This window comes from Pyrgilauda ruficollis, unplaced genomic scaffold (assembly GCF_017590135.1).
Source record: "Pyrgilauda ruficollis isolate IOZ18807 unplaced genomic scaffold, ASM1759013v1 scaffold23, whole genome shotgun sequence".
Classification (NCBI taxonomy): Eukaryota; Metazoa; Chordata; class Aves; order Passeriformes; family Passeridae; genus Pyrgilauda; species Pyrgilauda ruficollis.
Window position 1 is genome coordinate 10,009,646 of NW_024522539.1, and position 17,444 is coordinate 10,027,089.

General features: G+C 39.4%; 1 protein-coding gene across 1 annotated transcript in view; it reads right to left on the bottom strand.

Moving 5' to 3' along the window:
• Nucleotides 1–17,444, bottom strand: part of SLC12A1 (solute carrier family 12 member 1) — a 46,178-nt gene that overhangs the window by 4,997 nt on the left and 23,737 nt on the right. Inside the window, exons 14-24 of the mRNA XM_041469017.1 lie at nt 17,150–17,251; nt 15,292–15,447; nt 13,496–13,595; nt 13,300–13,411; nt 10,738–10,878; nt 8,814–8,920; nt 7,801–7,883; nt 5,462–5,605; nt 3,436–3,567; nt 3,091–3,202; nt 644–730 (exon numbers count right to left, since the gene is read on the bottom strand). Of these exons, the coding sequence (XP_041324951.1) occupies nt 644–730; nt 3,091–3,202; nt 3,436–3,567; nt 5,462–5,605; nt 7,801–7,883; nt 8,814–8,920; nt 10,738–10,878; nt 13,300–13,411; nt 13,496–13,595; nt 15,292–15,447; nt 17,150–17,251 (1,276 nt within the window). The remainder of the gene's footprint in view (nt 1–643; nt 731–3,090; nt 3,203–3,435; nt 3,568–5,461; nt 5,606–7,800; nt 7,884–8,813; nt 8,921–10,737; nt 10,879–13,299; nt 13,412–13,495; nt 13,596–15,291; nt 15,448–17,149; nt 17,252–17,444) is intronic.

A 17,444-nucleotide genomic window follows, 5' to 3' on the forward strand; every position in this document is an offset into this window, starting at 1 on the left:
AAAGACTTTAAGGTGTTTTTTTTTTTTTTTTTTTTTTAAATTTAGCTAACACAGTTGGAGGTGCTGCATTTTGAGCATTGTTTTACCAACTTCCTAACCTCTGCTTAAGAGCATTAATTCTGTAGATAAGTCAATTTTTAAAACTATTAAGCCTTCATTGTATCTGAGTGATAGGGGAGCATTATTATATTGACCTAATGGGAGAGAAGTAGTATGCTTGTGTTTGACCAGAAAAATGTTATGAATTTATTGTAAAACCCAGAAGGCTGAGTTGACAGTGATGGCAAATTTACAGGAGAATTGTGACTGACTGGAGTCTATTGTAGCCTAAATAAATGAGAAGTCATCATAAAATATCCGTTAAATTTGAGGCCCATAAGTATGGTGTCTGATTAGTCTTTACAACATAAAGAAAAAGACTACACATGATTTTGACCCTTTAAGCTGTGATTGTTAAAAGGTTCTTTTCTTTTTCCTGCTCTTGGTGCTTAGTAAATGATTACAATGGAGTGACAGTGTTATTTTCTGTGTTGTGCTTTGCTGGTTTTCTTTTTTTTTTTTTTTCTTTTAATTTTCAACATAAAAGAAATAAGCTCTAGATAAAGGCTAGCTGCTAAATAGTGTATTTGGTAATGCTTCTTACCTCTCTTTGTTGGGCTTTATATTGATATCACAAATGATATTAATATCAGCAAATTTTATTCTGAATTTGCTTAGGAGCGAAGCCATCCTGAAAACAAAAGAGAGAGTGTTTTATCACTGTACTTTGGAGTGCCTTATATCAAAGGATACTTGTAAATGAGTTAGATAACTACATTTTATATCTTTAACTATATGACAAATTACTTTAAATCCTTTACTGTTTCAGTTTCTAATTGCAGAACTGGATTAAGGTGACTGCTGTAGCATAATTCATTTAACTGATGATTGATGAAAATCACAAAATAAAAATAAATTAATAGCAGACAGAGGGCAGCGGGTTACATTTTGGGAAGACAATGGTACTTTAAGTATTCCCAAAGGCTTGAGTTATAAAGGAAGAATATTCAATATACAGGAGGTCAAAATTCTCCAATACTTACAGAAGGCTTCTGTTACTCTATTACTGTAAGAATGCTGTGGATGGAGTTTTACAGTACTGGTAGTGCATGTGTTGGTCAAGATTTGGTCCAGAAGGTCCAATACTTAAAGAATCTTCTTCATCTTGTTCATTTATGAATTTATATTGATATACTCACGTGTTGTCTTTACACATGTTCATAAAAAAAAAATTGCCTTTCTGCCCCACTTGGCAGAAGGAATAGTTTATAGTTTTTTGTGTGTTTGTGCTGAGGATAGAGAGGTTTAATTAGGTCAGTTTTGACCTAGTTTGAGCCATGGTTGGGATCTTGTGGTTCTTCCCCACACCTCCTTCTCCCACCTGCTTTTTTGTTTCTATTTTTGGTATGTAAGCTTTGGCTTTTGAAAAGGTCAGAGAGTTCCTAGGAGCAAACCATGGTAGAAATACATATTTGTTTATGACTTGAGAGTTTACTCTTTCTTTTTAAAGTATTTTATATAAAAAGAACCTGCAGCTTGTATAAATCCTGATGTCCCTGGTGGCAGTCCCTGTTTTGAACACGATAAAGAGCAAAATCTCAACTTCTGTGAAAAGGTTTTAATATTTGGGCAATTACATGCTAGTAAAAGTCCAGTTAAATAGACTTCTGAATTCAAAATACATGGCTGAAATTGTACTTGGGTGATTTTGTATTAGATCTACCTAGGGAATGGAGGAATCACCCAACCCATATCTGTCTCTTTGAAGGCTTTTGCATGTGGCAGGTAGGCCAGGTTTTGAGGAATGCTGGTGTTTAGGTAGCAGTGCAGACACATGTTTTCTTGGGGACAAGCTGGGTCTTTGTCAGCTGTCCTGGTCATGCTGTTTACTCTGGCCTTTGTGGGACAAGCAGTGTGTGCAGGTGTCAGAACTGCCTCTGTGGAGGCTGTCATGTTTTGACAAATCCTGTTTGGTGTCAAAACTTCCAGCAAAATCAGGTGCCTGGGGGGTTCAGGTTCAGTAGCCTGTTTGCAGTCCTGAGCAGCCAAGGCTGGATAGGGGGCAGAGAACACTTCCCAGCAGCTCCTTGAGCAGCTCCAGGGCTTTTTTTACCCAATTACAAGGATAGTTTGTACAAACACTTGTGAATCTCTTCTGCAGAGGTACATTAACTTCAGGGTACTGTTTAAAACTGAGGGAGCCACAGAGGAGTAAAGTTTGCTCTATATGTTTCCTTTTGCTTTAAGGGAGCATCCTTTCCAAGGCACTGTGTTGTGATCCTAGTGAAGCTGGTGATACTAACTCCTGTCCTTGCACCCCTCTCACTTGTTTGCCACTGGAGTTTTGGCTGGAGATGTTTTTAACTCTCTACATGGTGCTGCTTCTCTTTGTTAAGCGGTCACTGACTTCCACCCCAGAGCTGCTTCCACTGGTGCTGAAATGGCTGTGCCTGTAACATGTAAAGTGCTTAGGAAGGAAAGGTCCTACATGCAGTGGTGATAAAAATAAATTTGTATTAGTACCTTTCATTTGCTCAAAGGCAAATGATTCTGAAATGATGATTATGAAATCTAGACTTTATTTAAAACACTGAGTAAAATCAACTTGGCCTTAAAGTTGATTAACTTGCTCTTTAACTTCTTTATATTTTACCACAGTTAATCACATTTATGTGAGTTATCTGTCATGCTATTTGCATGTGAGAGCTTCATGTGCAATTTCACTTCCTGTTACCTGGACAATCTCATGCAAATCCCATAAAAGTAATTATAATCTCATTACAGAGTGAAGACTGCTCTTCTCAGAGAAGGGAATATGAGCTATTAGTGGGAAAAAGTGCTGGATGTGAGTTTCCTTTGGTAATCACCATTTGCAGAGTCTTAAGGGCTATGCCATAAGCTTAACACCTTTCAGTCAAGTACATTTTTTTTCATGCTGCCCATAGTACAACAAACCAGTTGTGCTGAGAATTTCCCACCTTCCTGCCGTATATGCATTATATTCAGCATCAATTCTAATTCTTTAAACAAGTGAGACAAAGTTATATTTACACTAGTTTTTCTTCTTCAATCCTATTGACTTTTCCTCCAGTGAAGATCCTTAATTTACAATTCTTCCACTTCTTCCTGATAGTTAGAATGTAAGGAATTAGGATTGTTAGACCTGGAAGAACATAGAAAATTGGAGGAATATCAAATTAGTGCATTGTATGGTAAAAATTCCATCTTTCACTTCAGCAGTATTGGATAGAAGTTAATTTTTAAAACATTTAAGCCTGACAGAAAATTGGTTATGTAAGCTTAATAAAAACCAGTTTTATGCAACTTCCCAAGTCTGTTTTTATATTTGGTAACAGAGGAATTTCTCTCCCTGTGATTCTTACTCAAATTCCTTACCTCCATCATCAAACAGCCACCAAATGTCAATTGTACCTTTTCCTTGCTTCTTTTTAAATTGAGTGCTGGCTTCTAGCAGCCTCTGATTGAATTCACCCACGTGCATTGACTGTACGGTGTTAATGCTGCTCTCTGTAATGAGAAAGAAAAAAATGTGGAAGGAGATCTGATAAGTGAGGCAATAAGTAGCTTTAGGGAGCCAAATGGAGGGAAAGCTTCAGGAAAATGAACTGTTTCTGACATAATTTCTGGCCTTTAAATCTGAAAAAAAGGTACAGAGTAGATGCTTTGGACTTCTAATTTTCTCATATGCAGAAACCAAAGCTTGTGTAACACATTGTCACTAGACGATAACATTTTGAAAAAGGTTACCTGATTATTTGTTCTGTCTCTTTTTAGTTAATGTAAAATTCACTGGGGCCTTAAAAGCAATTGGGAAATATCTGATAGATTTTACAAGTAAATGTGTCATTTTGCATCATTTACAAGCTCAGCTGTCTGGTAAAATACAGAGCTCCCTGAAAGGTAGAGTCAGAGTGGATGAAATGAGCTGATGGGGTGCAGGGGTAGCATAGGTGAAGCTGGAAGTTAGGAAACAAGCACATATGGCTGTTTCCCTATGCTGACATGGTCACTGATAATGGGAAATAAATTTTGGTTCTTGCTGTTTGCTTGGCTGGCTTGAAAAGATGCAGTCTTGACTCTGTACTAACAATACCTTCTCTCATTCCACCTTTTGAGGCCTCTGGCTTTATTACTGCTTCTCTTTCAATGATTTCAAAGAGATGGTGTCAGAGCAGTATTCTAAGTGGAACAAACAGGCTTCTTTAGAGGTTTTACTCTGCTCTGCTAGGTTCTGAAAATGCTTTGCTTGGTTTTCCTGTGTTTCTGAAGTGTGAACAGGATAGTTCCAAAGCAGTTACTGGCTTTCCTTTTCCTCAGTTCTAGCATCTCTCCTGGGAGATGGAACAACTCTGAGTACGAACATCAAAACAAGACAAAGAGGTGCAGCTATTTATTAACATAATTTATCTAATACAGAGAGCCAAAATGTGTAATATGTATTTACTTTATGCATTTCTCAACTAAATCAAAAAGGGAAGTTGAAATGGGGGTATGCACTCTTGGAATTGTCATAAAAATATGTTCTACTGAAACAAAATCAAGTGAAGCCTGCCAGCTGAAGAATAATGGCATTTTATGTTCCCAGTCTGTAGATCTTCCTGGCACCTGCAGGAGTTGCATGCACAGCCAGATGTAATTGTCTCTGCAGGTGAAAACTCTCAAAATACATGTCTGTGTACAAGCATGGCTTCAGGTGGGTCATTATCATTACAGCCTAGCAGTTGTGAAATGAGACCTTAAATTGGGTCTGTATCATTTCACTATATCTGAAATGTAATATTGACTTCATCACCTACATATCAGTGGGCTAGTTATTTGACAGGATGTTGTCTGTGTACTTTCAGTACTTTTACCACCTTGTGCATTTTTATGAAATTGTGCTTAGACTATAGAGCAGTTGTGCTATTTTTACCTGTTTTTTCAGCTGTGTACTGAGTTTGTGTGTATGTTAGTAAAGTATGAATGCTTGTTCCCTCCATATTGTGCATAGTTCCTATTTTCCTTAGGAGGAAAAAGTTTTTTTTCTGTTTAAAAGCTTAAAACACCCTATTGAAAAGACAAAAACAATCCCCAAACCCCCCCAACCAACTTATTCTGAACGCTTCAAACTTTAATAACCATATTGTTTTTGTCAAGTGCCAGTGAATTTAAGCTGAGCTGAGAAGTTTATCTAGCAAACGAGGGGAGATGGTTGTGCCGCAGACAGCGTGTCCAGCGAGCAGAGCGTGTCACTGTGCTGCGTTACAGGGTTGTGGCCACCTCGGTTTGCACAAGGGAGGTTCTGTTCCAGGGGCTTCTGTGTGGCTCAGGAGTTTTTGGCTTGGAGTGAATTCCAGTTTGCATATTGGTAAAAGTGTGATGCATGGAAGGGTTGGGGACAAGTTGTCATTTTGGAACTTACCCTTCTTTGTTTCGTGTTTTGAGATATTCAGTGTGCTGGCTTTTTTGAAGAGTCCACAGATACCCCTTTTTCCTTCTTCAAAATCATTTTCTTTAATGGTGGCTTCGAGTGCTAATCTCTCCTGCTCCAGCTTCTCTAATTCCTCTGTATATTAGAAAAAGTAAAAGAACTGGTAAAACATTGCTGTCTTTTAAATTAAATCCCTTACTGAGCTAATGGCAGTGATGTAATTGGTGTTGTGGTACTTTGTAGACAATGTAAAGCTCCTGGTATGAAAATTCTTTTAAAATGCTTTTTCATTGCAAACCAGTAGGGAGAAGGAAGCTGAATTCACCTCTGGAAGCCCTAGCTTGGGGTGCCTGTGCCTACAGCACTGTGGTGTGCCACATGCTCTGTTTGTCTCTTCCAAATCAAATTCAGTATTATGACATTTTATAGTTACATGAGATATTATTTATTGAGTTATGTTTGTGGGTGTTTGGTTGATTTCTTTAGACAAGAATTTGAAAAGACATTAGGAAAGTTGTTTTCCTACACTGAGGAAGCTGAAGTATTTAGTTCTAGCCTGTGGGTCTCTTTTCTTAGTACAAAGTCTTATGGTTTGTAGTTTGAGATTCTCAGAAATACATAAGGATGCTGAATATACAATCATTCTCCATGCAGACATATTTTTCATGGGCTTTTTTAAGCAATAGTTGCAACGATGTAAGATTTAGCCAATCAATTTTGTAAGCTTAGTAATATAGAAGAAAAATTTAATCTTAGCATTATTATGCTTTTGCTGAGAAAAAGGTACCATGTGTTATTGTGGAATATATTATGGTGAGGCACTAATTAATATGATCCAGGCATTTGCCTGCAGAAAACTTTTTTCATAAGGAAATCTTCTATTTGAGTAATACATTAACTAAATATGAAGTAAGTTCATTTAAGACATTGTGTTGAAAAAGTAGAATAAACTTTCGCTAGCTAGACATTATTAGCTCTGTTAGGACCCTCAGCTGCCAGCAGAAAGATTATACTTTTTTAGGTTTTAATCAATGACAGTCTCATACTTCTGATTATTAGACATGGTGATAACTACAAACTTAATGGTTACGCAAAACTAAAATTTCAGTTTTTCTATTGAGCAGAATGCGGTAAAAAATATGAGAGAACACAATGATCATTCTTTTCCACTACAATGACTCTGTATCTGCTTCAAAATATTTTTGTATTTGAGGCTCCCCCCCTTAAATCTTTGACTCCTTGTGTCATAACACTTGGAGAGCATTTGCTCATTTGTAAGATTGCAGAGTTGTTTTTCACTGTATTTTTAAAGGTGGTTCAAAGATTGTGTATTTTGAGCACTCTGTTTCTGACTTGCGTCAAGCAGAGATATGCAGATACCTCTCAGACATCACTGGGGGTGAAGAAAAAGTTGGTTATTTTGCAATCTTTTCTGAGTCCTTGTACTTTCGCCTCGTGGGTCTCCAAAGCACATCAAGCTGCCGGTGCTGAGGGACTGTTCATCTGCCCTTGTTCCTTAAGGGAATCTCTGGCGCCTTTTCATTCTGCGGGCTGATTTCCTTCGGGGCTTCGCTCCTTCGCCTGATCCCGCAGCGGCATGCTGCGGGGGCGGCGGACGGGCAGCAGGCGGCAGCAGAGAGCCGCGGGAGCGCCGGCCCGGCCCGGCCCGGCTGCTCCGGGGCGAACCGGGCCGGTGGGAGAGCTGGCCTGCTGGAAATCTAGGGAACCGTTCCGCCTTTGCCACCCAAAGGCACCTCTCCCGAAATGGTGGTGGTATGGCAGAAGGGTTGCCCTTTCTCCCTGCGATGTGCACTATTGACCTAAGGAAGAATGAACAGAAAGGGGGGAGAGAGAACTGGTGTTTCCTGGGGATTTCAGATTTTTTTAACGGGTGGGAAGTCTGTAGGACTCAGTTCCACAGAGATGGTACCAAACATGCAGCTTCCCATTTCCTGTCTGTTCCCGAGGTATCAGGTAGGCAGATAGAGGAAGGTGTGCATGACCAGGAAGGAAACATGCAGCAGGGTCACTGGTTGCTGTGGCACAATATGGCTTTGCTGTAGTCTGTGCCTGTGCTGGAACTGCTTTGGGAGTTGAGTTCTCTGATGTGCAGAGCTCCTTCATGTGTCAGGCTTGGACTCCTTCTGTCACTGCCAGTGATCAGCAAGGATTCAGGCAGGATTTAAACTGCACAGGCAAGGATGAACTGTGGAAGTTGTGAGTGTAGGAACTATTCTAGAAAGCAGATGGTGACTCTTATGAGTGTCAGAGGCCTCCTTATGCTGTGCATCTAACCAGCAGAGATATTGAGCTGTTGAGTCACTACATACCTTGAACCTGAAGGACCTGAGATATATCAAATCCTTGGCTAATTCTGATGATAATTACACCAAGCTCAAAATCAAAGGCATCACTGGAAAGAAAAGGAAGGGTAAACATGGTTTTACATTGTGCATGTTGATGAGGAAGGCTATTTTGAAAAGATCAGTGAAAATGTTCACAGAGAGGACAGACTAGGTAAAATTGCAGAAGGAATTGTCACAGATAAATTTGTAGTACTTCTCTTCCCTCATTTGAAATAAAGGTTTGATTGGGCATGGGAACAGATCAGCTATTCCTGAAATGGGTATTTCAGACTGCACTTTTTTAGGAACTAGGTTGCTATAGGGTAATTCTTTTTCTCCCCTCTCTGAGGAAATAAAGTCGAGGTGGGTTTTGTTGCTCTGTAACTTGCTTCAGCCTTACAAGCGAATTTTGATTTTTTCTCCCCTCTCTGAGGAAATAACAAAGTTGAGGTGGGTTTTGTTGCTCTGTAACTTGCTTCAGCCTTACAAGCGAATTTTGAGCAAGTATCTATGAGAAGCCTGTTCTAAAATGACAGTTTCCTAGCTAAATCCCAACCCACAGAGCTGCTGAGCCTTAGGCACACATGAGATTTGAAGCAAAGCTCTTCCTCTGTCTCCTAGGCTTAAAAGAAGAATTCCATGATGTTCTCTTATTCCCTTACTATGTACATCAGAGTTGTTTTTCTCTGAGCTCCTGCCCACCAAAAATGGGAAAATGCAGTTCTGCAAAAGCACTGCTGACAGCAGTGCAGCTTCTTTAGCATTGTCCAGCCATATCAGCTGTGATAGTGCCAGGTGTTTGGTAAGCAGATCCTATGAGGTGTGGGAAGCCAGTGAGCCTTTTTTGATGGGCAATAACTTCAGCCACAGAGCTAGGATGTGTGAGCCCAGGTTTGTACCTATGTCCTTGCTTTGTCTCTACACATCAAAGTCTCTATGGAAATGCTACATTAATTTAGTCTAAGAGGAGTGAAAAAGGAGGTACTGAGGTGACTTACTGTATAATGCCCACATAGTTCTCAACTTGAGCGGCAGGTGCACTTCTCCAGTCCTTCTTAAATCCAATCACCAGGGTGTTTGGTTTCATTCTACCCAAGCCTGAGGCCTGCCAATATTAAAACACTGCTTGAGAGAGGGACACATGCATGCTTTTACTGTAAGTGAAAAGTAATGGCAAAAGATAACTGAAGTAATGTTCTGGAGACACAACTAGATGGCATTTCATAAATGCCCTTCATGCTCATACCCATGCAGAAAGCAGAAAGATTAGCTTTAAATCATTCCAACTATAAATTATTTTAGATGACAGAAGTGTAGTTTTTCTAAATTAGCATTCATTTGCATTTCTTCTGACATGTTCTCATTAAAATGGTTCAATAACTTGGAATCAAGAGGGAGTTCAAGAACTGTTTGTATGTTCATTCTGATATAATGTCATAAAGCTTTTATCAGCTTTGGAATACTCAGATGAAGTGGGTCTGTAGTCTCTTAAAACATCTCAGATACACAGAGAAGGCATAGGCTCCTAAGAATATTTTTTTTCCTTGAATTTGGAAACTGCTGCTGTTTCATTTGCTGTGTTCTTTTCAAAAGATGATCCAAAATCAACTGAGCATGCTTTGTACAGAAAATTATATTTTATAAACAGGAAAAAAATGGTTTGGCAAGATATTAGTTTGCCTTTAAAACTAATTCTGGATTATAAAACCTGGACAAGCAAGGGAAGTCAGATCTAGATTCAGCTAACCTAGTGTTTATAGAAATCTAAATATTCAGTGTATTGGAAACTTTTAGGTGGATACACACAAAACACCATCTTGTATAGTTGTTACACTTGCCAACTTTTTACTACTAGCAAACAGAAAATAGGTAAAAACTCTTGGAACCTTGGTGGGTTTTTTGAGTCATTGAAATTAGCAATTGTTGCTGATGTCTTTAGGTTGCAATAATGATGATATGGTTATCCTTTTGTTTGCTGGAAGAGAATTATTTGGGGTCCAGTAGTTGACTTAGTCAATAGTGCTTATATAGTAATGGAAAGGAAGAGATCCTCAGACTGTAGGAGTTCTCAACAACATCAGAAAGGTCTCCTACTGAGTCAATGTATAAGCCCAAGATGAAGTGTCTTTGTGAGGCTTTTACAGAACAAAGGGATCTTTTTTAATAGCATTTCATCTCGCTCAGTTGTACTGTCCATTCAGCAAGTGTACAAAGAGCCCTGGGACACCAGTGGGTGACTTACCCAGAGTATTTCAGTTGGCTCCCTACTGTCGCAGTTGACACTGATGTTTTTTCAGCAGTGTATTTTGTGAAAACGATGTGAATTTTCTCTATGTTTTGCCTCAGTACTTATATGTTTAAATATTCATATATGTGAGAGAGGAAGTGAGATGGGAAAAACGAAAACAGTGTCTCTGTGTCTTCATTATGGCCGTTTTAAATGGACTGTTGGAAATGATCTCCTGCGTTCTTAGAGTAATAGAAAAAATGTTGCAGACTTTTATTTAAATGGCCTTCTCACTATTTGCAGAAAATGTATATTACACATTTTCAGTTGTCATTTATTGCCAAAACATTCTCAGATATTTAATATGCTGTGTAATACCAAACAATAGAATTGATTTGAAGTGTATCAAGTGTCAGCTGCATAGACATTGATATGTTGCCCTGTAGATGCTTCTCTTTTTTCATGATAGTGTCTCGTTCATTTAGGAGAGAATCAGTATGCTTTGTCTCATAATTCCATAGCCCAGAACTAGATCTTTATGAAATAATCTGTAATATAATATACATGTACCCCCTTTCTGTCTATTATATTACCCATAGATATGTAGAGCTTCTTCACAAGTGAATAGTAATGTCTCACATAAAGGGATGCTTTGATGTACACTCTCCTGTGTGTTCTGTAAACAAAAAGCTTACTTGAAGTAGACTTTTGACTCCATCTCTGAAGCTGTCAGCTGCCACTGCTGCATAAAAGGCTTTTCTTTTGTTCTTTGTGAGCCAGGCCTGCTTTTTTTCCATGCCACTGTTCATCTCCTTAACACACAGCTTGCGTGGTCCCTGAATGATACAGTAAAATATTATTATGAAGGCTTTGTGTTGTACATCACACAGTGATTTTGAAGGAGTTACCTAGTCTGCTGTGGGAGCAAATGGAGAGAGACAGAAAAATACCTTTCCAAAAAGAGTCCACAGAGATTCAGCCCTTTGAAAATATCTGTGCTGCAAACATTAGTCACATGCTGTTTGAGAGGGCTGAGGCTGTTAATGCTACTTAAATGCAGTGATTCTGACAGAAGGAAGGAGTACTATGGATTGTAACATCTTTAAAAAAACATCTAAGGTATGATAAAGGTATTCAGAGTGAATAAAATCCTTCCCTGGCTTGACTATGTAAAAGAGTCTCAGGAGATCTAAATATACATGGTTAAGTTCCTCTCTACTGACATAAGAGAAAAGAGTTGATGCAATGCAATTAAAGATGCAAATGCCTTTATTGCCAGTTTTCTTTCAGTGGTCCTCTGGTAATTTAATGGGAAAAAAATCCATGTGCATATCCAAGTCCCAAGACATCGATATAACTTAAGACGGATTTGATCCTGGATGTATGAAGAGCTGGAAATGACAACTTGAACAATAAGCTTGAAGTTTCATTGTGAGTAAGGAGGGGAAGCAAACAAGTTTTGCCCTTCTTCCCTGTCTCTCAAAGGAAAGCACCTGAAGGTGGTTTTGTAACTGGCTTGCACAATATGTTTCTGCTGGCTGAGGGGCCAGACCCACCCCTCTCCCATGTGCCTGTCTGTGTCCTCCCCTGCTCCTCCTTTGCACCTGTGGAATGTTTGTGCAGGTGTACAAGGAGTCCAGTGAATTTGCAGACTGGGGACTAACCCTGAAAAAGTATGTGACATGAGGGCAGGGAGTAAAAGGAGAAATAGTCCCTTTTACTGGAAGCTCAGACTGTTCAAGCCAACATGCAGCCATAACGTCAGAGACAAGTAATCTTGAAATCATATTTATGCTCTATTGTGATCTTTATTTTGTCCATTTCTAAGCTATGTATCACCATATTCCTGGAAAGTTTCTTGCTGCCTTTTGGAAGAAAGGAATGGAAGATGTTCTCTCTGGCATGGTGTTTCAAAACTTTATGCATCGCTAACAGCATGTCAGCTTTTGAGGCAGAACGTGCTGGGTGTTACATCTATGGCTGAATAGTCTTGCTGCATTTGTTGTGATATTTATTGCAGGCTGCTCTTCAATGTGATTGTTAATTTTATCATCTGTTTTTTACCACAATTTTGCAATCCATAAAGTCTCATTTTGTCACACTTTTATTACCAAGGAAATTAAATTTCACTTAAGTTGCTGAAGAAATAATTAGAAGGCCCCCCTAAACAATTACAAAACCTATACTAAGAGAATAGTCTTTGGGGGTTTTTTGTATAGTCAGGAATGAAATCTTAGTTCTCCATAGAAAGTACTAGAGAAACATACCTAAGAATTCAGAAAACTTGATGAAACTTAACTTTAAGAAGCTGCATGGTCTCAGGATCTTGTTGTGATTTGGTTCTACACTTAGTGAATTCAGTGGGAAATCTAATAATAATTTTAGTAGGGAAGAATTAGGACCATTCATTCTTTATAGATTCATTTGATTTGGGAAGAATCTCATATGTATCTTCCTTACTCTGTTTCTGCAATGTGGCAGCATCAAATGAATTATTCCTTTGCTGCTGTAGAGGAATACATTATCTTGGCTGGCCTGACTCTATTATCTAGATTCTGCAGCCCCATTTAGTGCCATGAGCTGTTTTGGTTTTTTTTTTCCTCTCTCAAAATTAAAAGGGCACTGTAATATTTAAAATACATTTTCTCCCTACACTACAAACCTATCTATTTTTGTTCCATTCTGATGAGAGACTAGATTTTCATCCTCTAAGATACATAATTTGCTGTATATTTGTATCTAGAAATACACTTTGCTCCTCTCTTTAGATCTCAGAAGAGCGTGTTTATCCTCAAAATTAGCATTGTAACAGTTTTGGAGGAACCACTGCAAAGAGAGCTGAATTACTTGCCAAACCCAACTCTGCAAATTGGTGACAAAGCTGAAAATAGAACCTGCGTAATTTGACTCTCACAAATAACCCTTCAAATTTTGCGTTTTGTGTGGTTTGGGGGTTTTCTGTTTTCTAAGCCTAAAGTCTTTCATTGTAATTTTTTTTTTTTTCCCTCCAAACCATTTTTTAGTTCACCTACTGTGAACTTTGAAAAGCATCTCCGTGAGGCATTTACCAGCAGGCTTTGTATTGGCCAATAGCTTCGTGTCAAGAATTATGATGAAGTTAATTCTCAGTGCAAATCTCTTTGGTGGTGTGCGCAGCACCGGTGGGAGCACCGTGTGCTGGGTGAGAGTGGAGTGTGTGACAGAGACCTGCAGCCCCCACTGGTGCTGGGTGTGCAGGCTGGGGGCAGTTCCCTTACCGTGTACACTTCACAGCAGATACACAGCCCGTTGTTCTTCGTGAAGGCATGGGTGATGTCCAGCAGAGCAGGCCTGACCATAGGAGCTCCTGTTAATGCTAGGCACTGGGGTCTGGTGGGGGAAAAAGAGGTTGTATATAATTGGCTGATGTCCAGATTCAGGACAAGCCATTCTGCTGTTCACTAGAAATCTTACCTGAAGTTTTTAACATGGTCTTCCACTGTCGTTAACGCCAGAGCGCTGTCTAAGGCATTAACAAAGTACAGAGCCTGCGTAGAGGAGCCCCAGTTTACCTCTGCATATAATAAAGATAAATAATGCATATTAAACCACAAGCTTTTCCCTACATTGTTGCAAAAATGAGCAATGGTGTTCTCTATGAAGAGCAGAGTATATTCTCCTGTGCTTCGTAGATACAGATCTGTTGTTCTTTGTGCTTCATAATAGAAGGAATTGGTTTTGCTTTTGTGATGCAGAAAACCCCATCCAAGTAAATAGTTTCATTCTTTATTTAAATATTGGGTATGTTCTTCCCCTGCTTAAAACTATTTTCTTATTTGTTACATTAACTTTGTGTCTTCTCCCACTAGAAAATGGGCAGCCCTGAGTCATGTATGTTGTGTGGAATTTCAGGAGGTGCAAATGAAACCAGTAGGAAGGAACATTGCTGGTGCCAGTTTGCTCTGTTCTACTGTATAGGCCAGAAATTAGTCTCCAAACCCTGTTTTGGCATATACATATTTTCTCATTATTGTGCAGCTGTTTGGTCAGTGCAGGCATATAAGAAATGTCTTTCTATGCTTTGAGATCTACATGAATGCAGATCAAGTCCTATTATGCCAAGATACAAAGCCAATATTAAGTGGAGGTTTGTATTAAGTGGAGGTTTGTGTAAAGTCACCTTTTCTCAGGAATGTTAGTTTTTTCTGAGCTCTGCAGTTGTTGGTAAATTACTGCTGAACAAAAGTCACTCTCTTAGCAGTAGACAGAGGGCTTTTGTACAGCAGCTTCAGTGAATTTAACCAAGCTTTACGGTGCTATTTTGCATTAGGGACCCTGGCAATATCCAATGAAAGGGTAGAAATCCTGAAATGTTTTGGACACCTGACTGGAGATAGGTGTGCTTCCCTGCAGCTGATGATACATTTACAGGGAAGGAAGCACAGACCATCCCAGTGGGTGTGAGAGAGCACAGATAGGGAGGACAGACAACAGCAACAGAAACAATAACAGAGTCTCAGACCAGGTGTTGCTGTCCCAAGATAACTCCAATAAAAGTACATCTGTTGCTGGGAACCGTGCCTCTTTTATTTGTTGGTTTTGTTTTATGTTTTCTGCTGCAGAAGTAATTCAGGTGGTTAGCACCTAAATCTGGACCTGGGTTAGTTTTGTCCTGTATATGAATAGCCAGACTGTCTGGCTTGTACAGCACACAGGTTTTTGAGGACAGCTCATGTGATTTGCTGAGCTACTAAGTGGTTTTTTTTCCAGCAGTAAAGTGGGCCCATCTGTCTTGATTTATGCAGGAATTGTAGGGAGGTGCTGGAGGATGATCAGTTCATAAGTAATTCAGCTTGCATTTTTGTTGTATAATGGGCAGCAGGTTTCCATTTTGAGTAAGGACCCTGCATAGTCAGCTTAGGAGCACTGCAAAATTCAGGTAAGGTTTTGTGCGTGGGTGGAAAAAAATTATGAGTGCTACTCAAGTAAAAGCCCAAATGTCATAAAGATGTGGTGGGAATAAACCAGTCTGCTGGAATGTTTACAGAAAACTCTGAACCGCACTTGAGCTGCTTGTTAAACAGGCAGTCACCAGACTATCAGCTTAATCTGTATTATATAAAATGGAGTTTAACGGCATGCTTCAGACTTGCCTCTAAATAAAGATAGCACAGAAAAATAATTTCTAATTCTGTTAGCAGAATTAATTTCTTTAAAATCCAGTCTAGCAGCACAACATATACCTCAATAATAGTTGGGTTTGGCCTTACCTGGCTTCTTATATGTTACATAAATATATAGGAAGAGCTCAATGGCATAAGTGATGAGAGCTGCCCACCAGTTGATGACAAACATCACCCCGCAGCACAGCAGGGCTCCGAAAAGTGACACCCACATGTTATAATATCTAAATGCAGGTCTCCAACCTGTTTAAAGAGAATTGAGGAAATTGGAAGAGCATAAAATGTATAGATAAAATGTTGATCCATTATTTTGTGGATAAAATCCAATGTACAGTTTGTTTCAGGCTCTGTCAGAGTAGCTATTCTGTTTATATGTACTTGTGCAAAATTACAGTTTATTGGTTCAGAATATTTCAGAACGTCAGAAGATTACCTGTAACTCCAGGTAATTGATGACTGTGTACTTTTGATGCATATACACAGAACTTATTCCTGGTAGCAAAACACTTGCTGAGAGGAGTGTTTGTCCCAATACTGTAAGTGCACCTGTCTTAAACTTGGAAATTGCTTGGCCTTGTGGCAGAAAAATAAAATCATCTGCAATTGAATTTAAAAAGATATTATTCCTGCTGCTTTTCAGCTGCAGTACTGATTCCATCCCCTGCTACCAATTAAAATGATGAGGCAAACACTGAGCCTTCATGGTTTGCAGGTCTCTGCCAGGTGTTGTACAGAGCGCACTTTGGAGAGGGAAAAAACACAGAAGATACACAGAAAATGGAAGAGGTTGAGCAACCATATCTTGGATCATCTTTATAATGAGGGAATGGGAAGGACCTGCTGGGAAGAAATTTTCTGTCCTGCAGCCTTGCAATTATTATAATCTATCATTGTGAATTGGCAGAAATTAACTGGAGGAAATGAGAAAAGAAGAATGGCTGCAGTTCTGTCTGAAATGTTAAGTAGTGGCAGAGCAGAGTCAGATGTATGCAGATGAAATCTGTAGAGGTAATTGTCACTCAGTGCCAAGGCCGCATGGAGCAGATCTGCATTTGTTCAGCTGTGCAGGTAATTAGCAGAAGTGCTCATCTTTTCTGCCCTCTAAACAAGTGGCACTGTGCAGATCTATAGGAAGGAAGTTGATGCAGGCATTTATGTCATTACTGCAGTTTCTTCACACTGGAAATCAAAAATGTATTCCGTGCTCCTTGAGTTGAATAATTAATTCATAAAGCAGGAAATTGTCTTTCCTGTGTGCCAAACCAGCTGATTGACTTTATTCCTGAAGGTGTCACCCCTTCATTCATGAGATGGTGAGAATCATTCTGCTGTGGCAATGCACAAGTCTGACAGCCAGAATGTTCCTTTGCTGCAAATGCAGAGGGAGGATCTCAAGTTACCCCTGAACAGGACTTCATTGTGCTTCACAATTGTGCTTTACAACTCTGCTTCTAGGCACTGCAGAGCTGTGGTGGTGCTGTTTGATGGACCTGCTCTTGCTTTGCGTGTTCCCCTCCAGGCAGCATCACTTGTAGCACTGTTACTGTGCTTAGGAATCTCCCTGTACATTTTGCTGTAGGTTTGGAGAAGGGAGTGATGCCTCCCCACTATACTTTGCTTGCTTCATTGGCCAGAGTTGGCATAAGCTTTTACCCACTTGTTTTTTAATAGTGAGGGGAAAAAAATACCACCCTGAAGAGAATTTTTTTCTCCAGTGGGATGCACTAAAGCCTTTCTCATCCTGTACAACTGTAGGCATTGTAAGGACTTAGAGCCATTATTTTTATCTTTTGGAGATAAGTAAAATATAATATTCAATAAGACATCAGATCGCATAACTTAGATACTTTATACATGCTGCAATTTTCTCTGACATACAGTTTAAACCTTCCAGAGATCAGACTATAAAGCTCTATATTTAAACCACTGCTGAATGCAGACTCACCTGGAGATTTTGCATATGAGGCATGAAAGCAGGAGAAATTAATCAAAGCGTATGAAGCCAGGAAGAAATTGGAGATGATGGGTGCAATGGTATTCAGTTCAGCTGCAAGACACATACACAAGTCAGACAGAGGCACCAGTTTCCTGGACTGTTGGCTAGCTGTTTCCTAATGATGCATTAAATCTGAACATTGTCTGCATTTGTCATCCAGGGAGAGCTTGGGTATTTTCCTATCTTGCTAATTTAAGGCCACCTTGATCTACCTTCATTAATTCTGCTAATCCTGACTTTAATA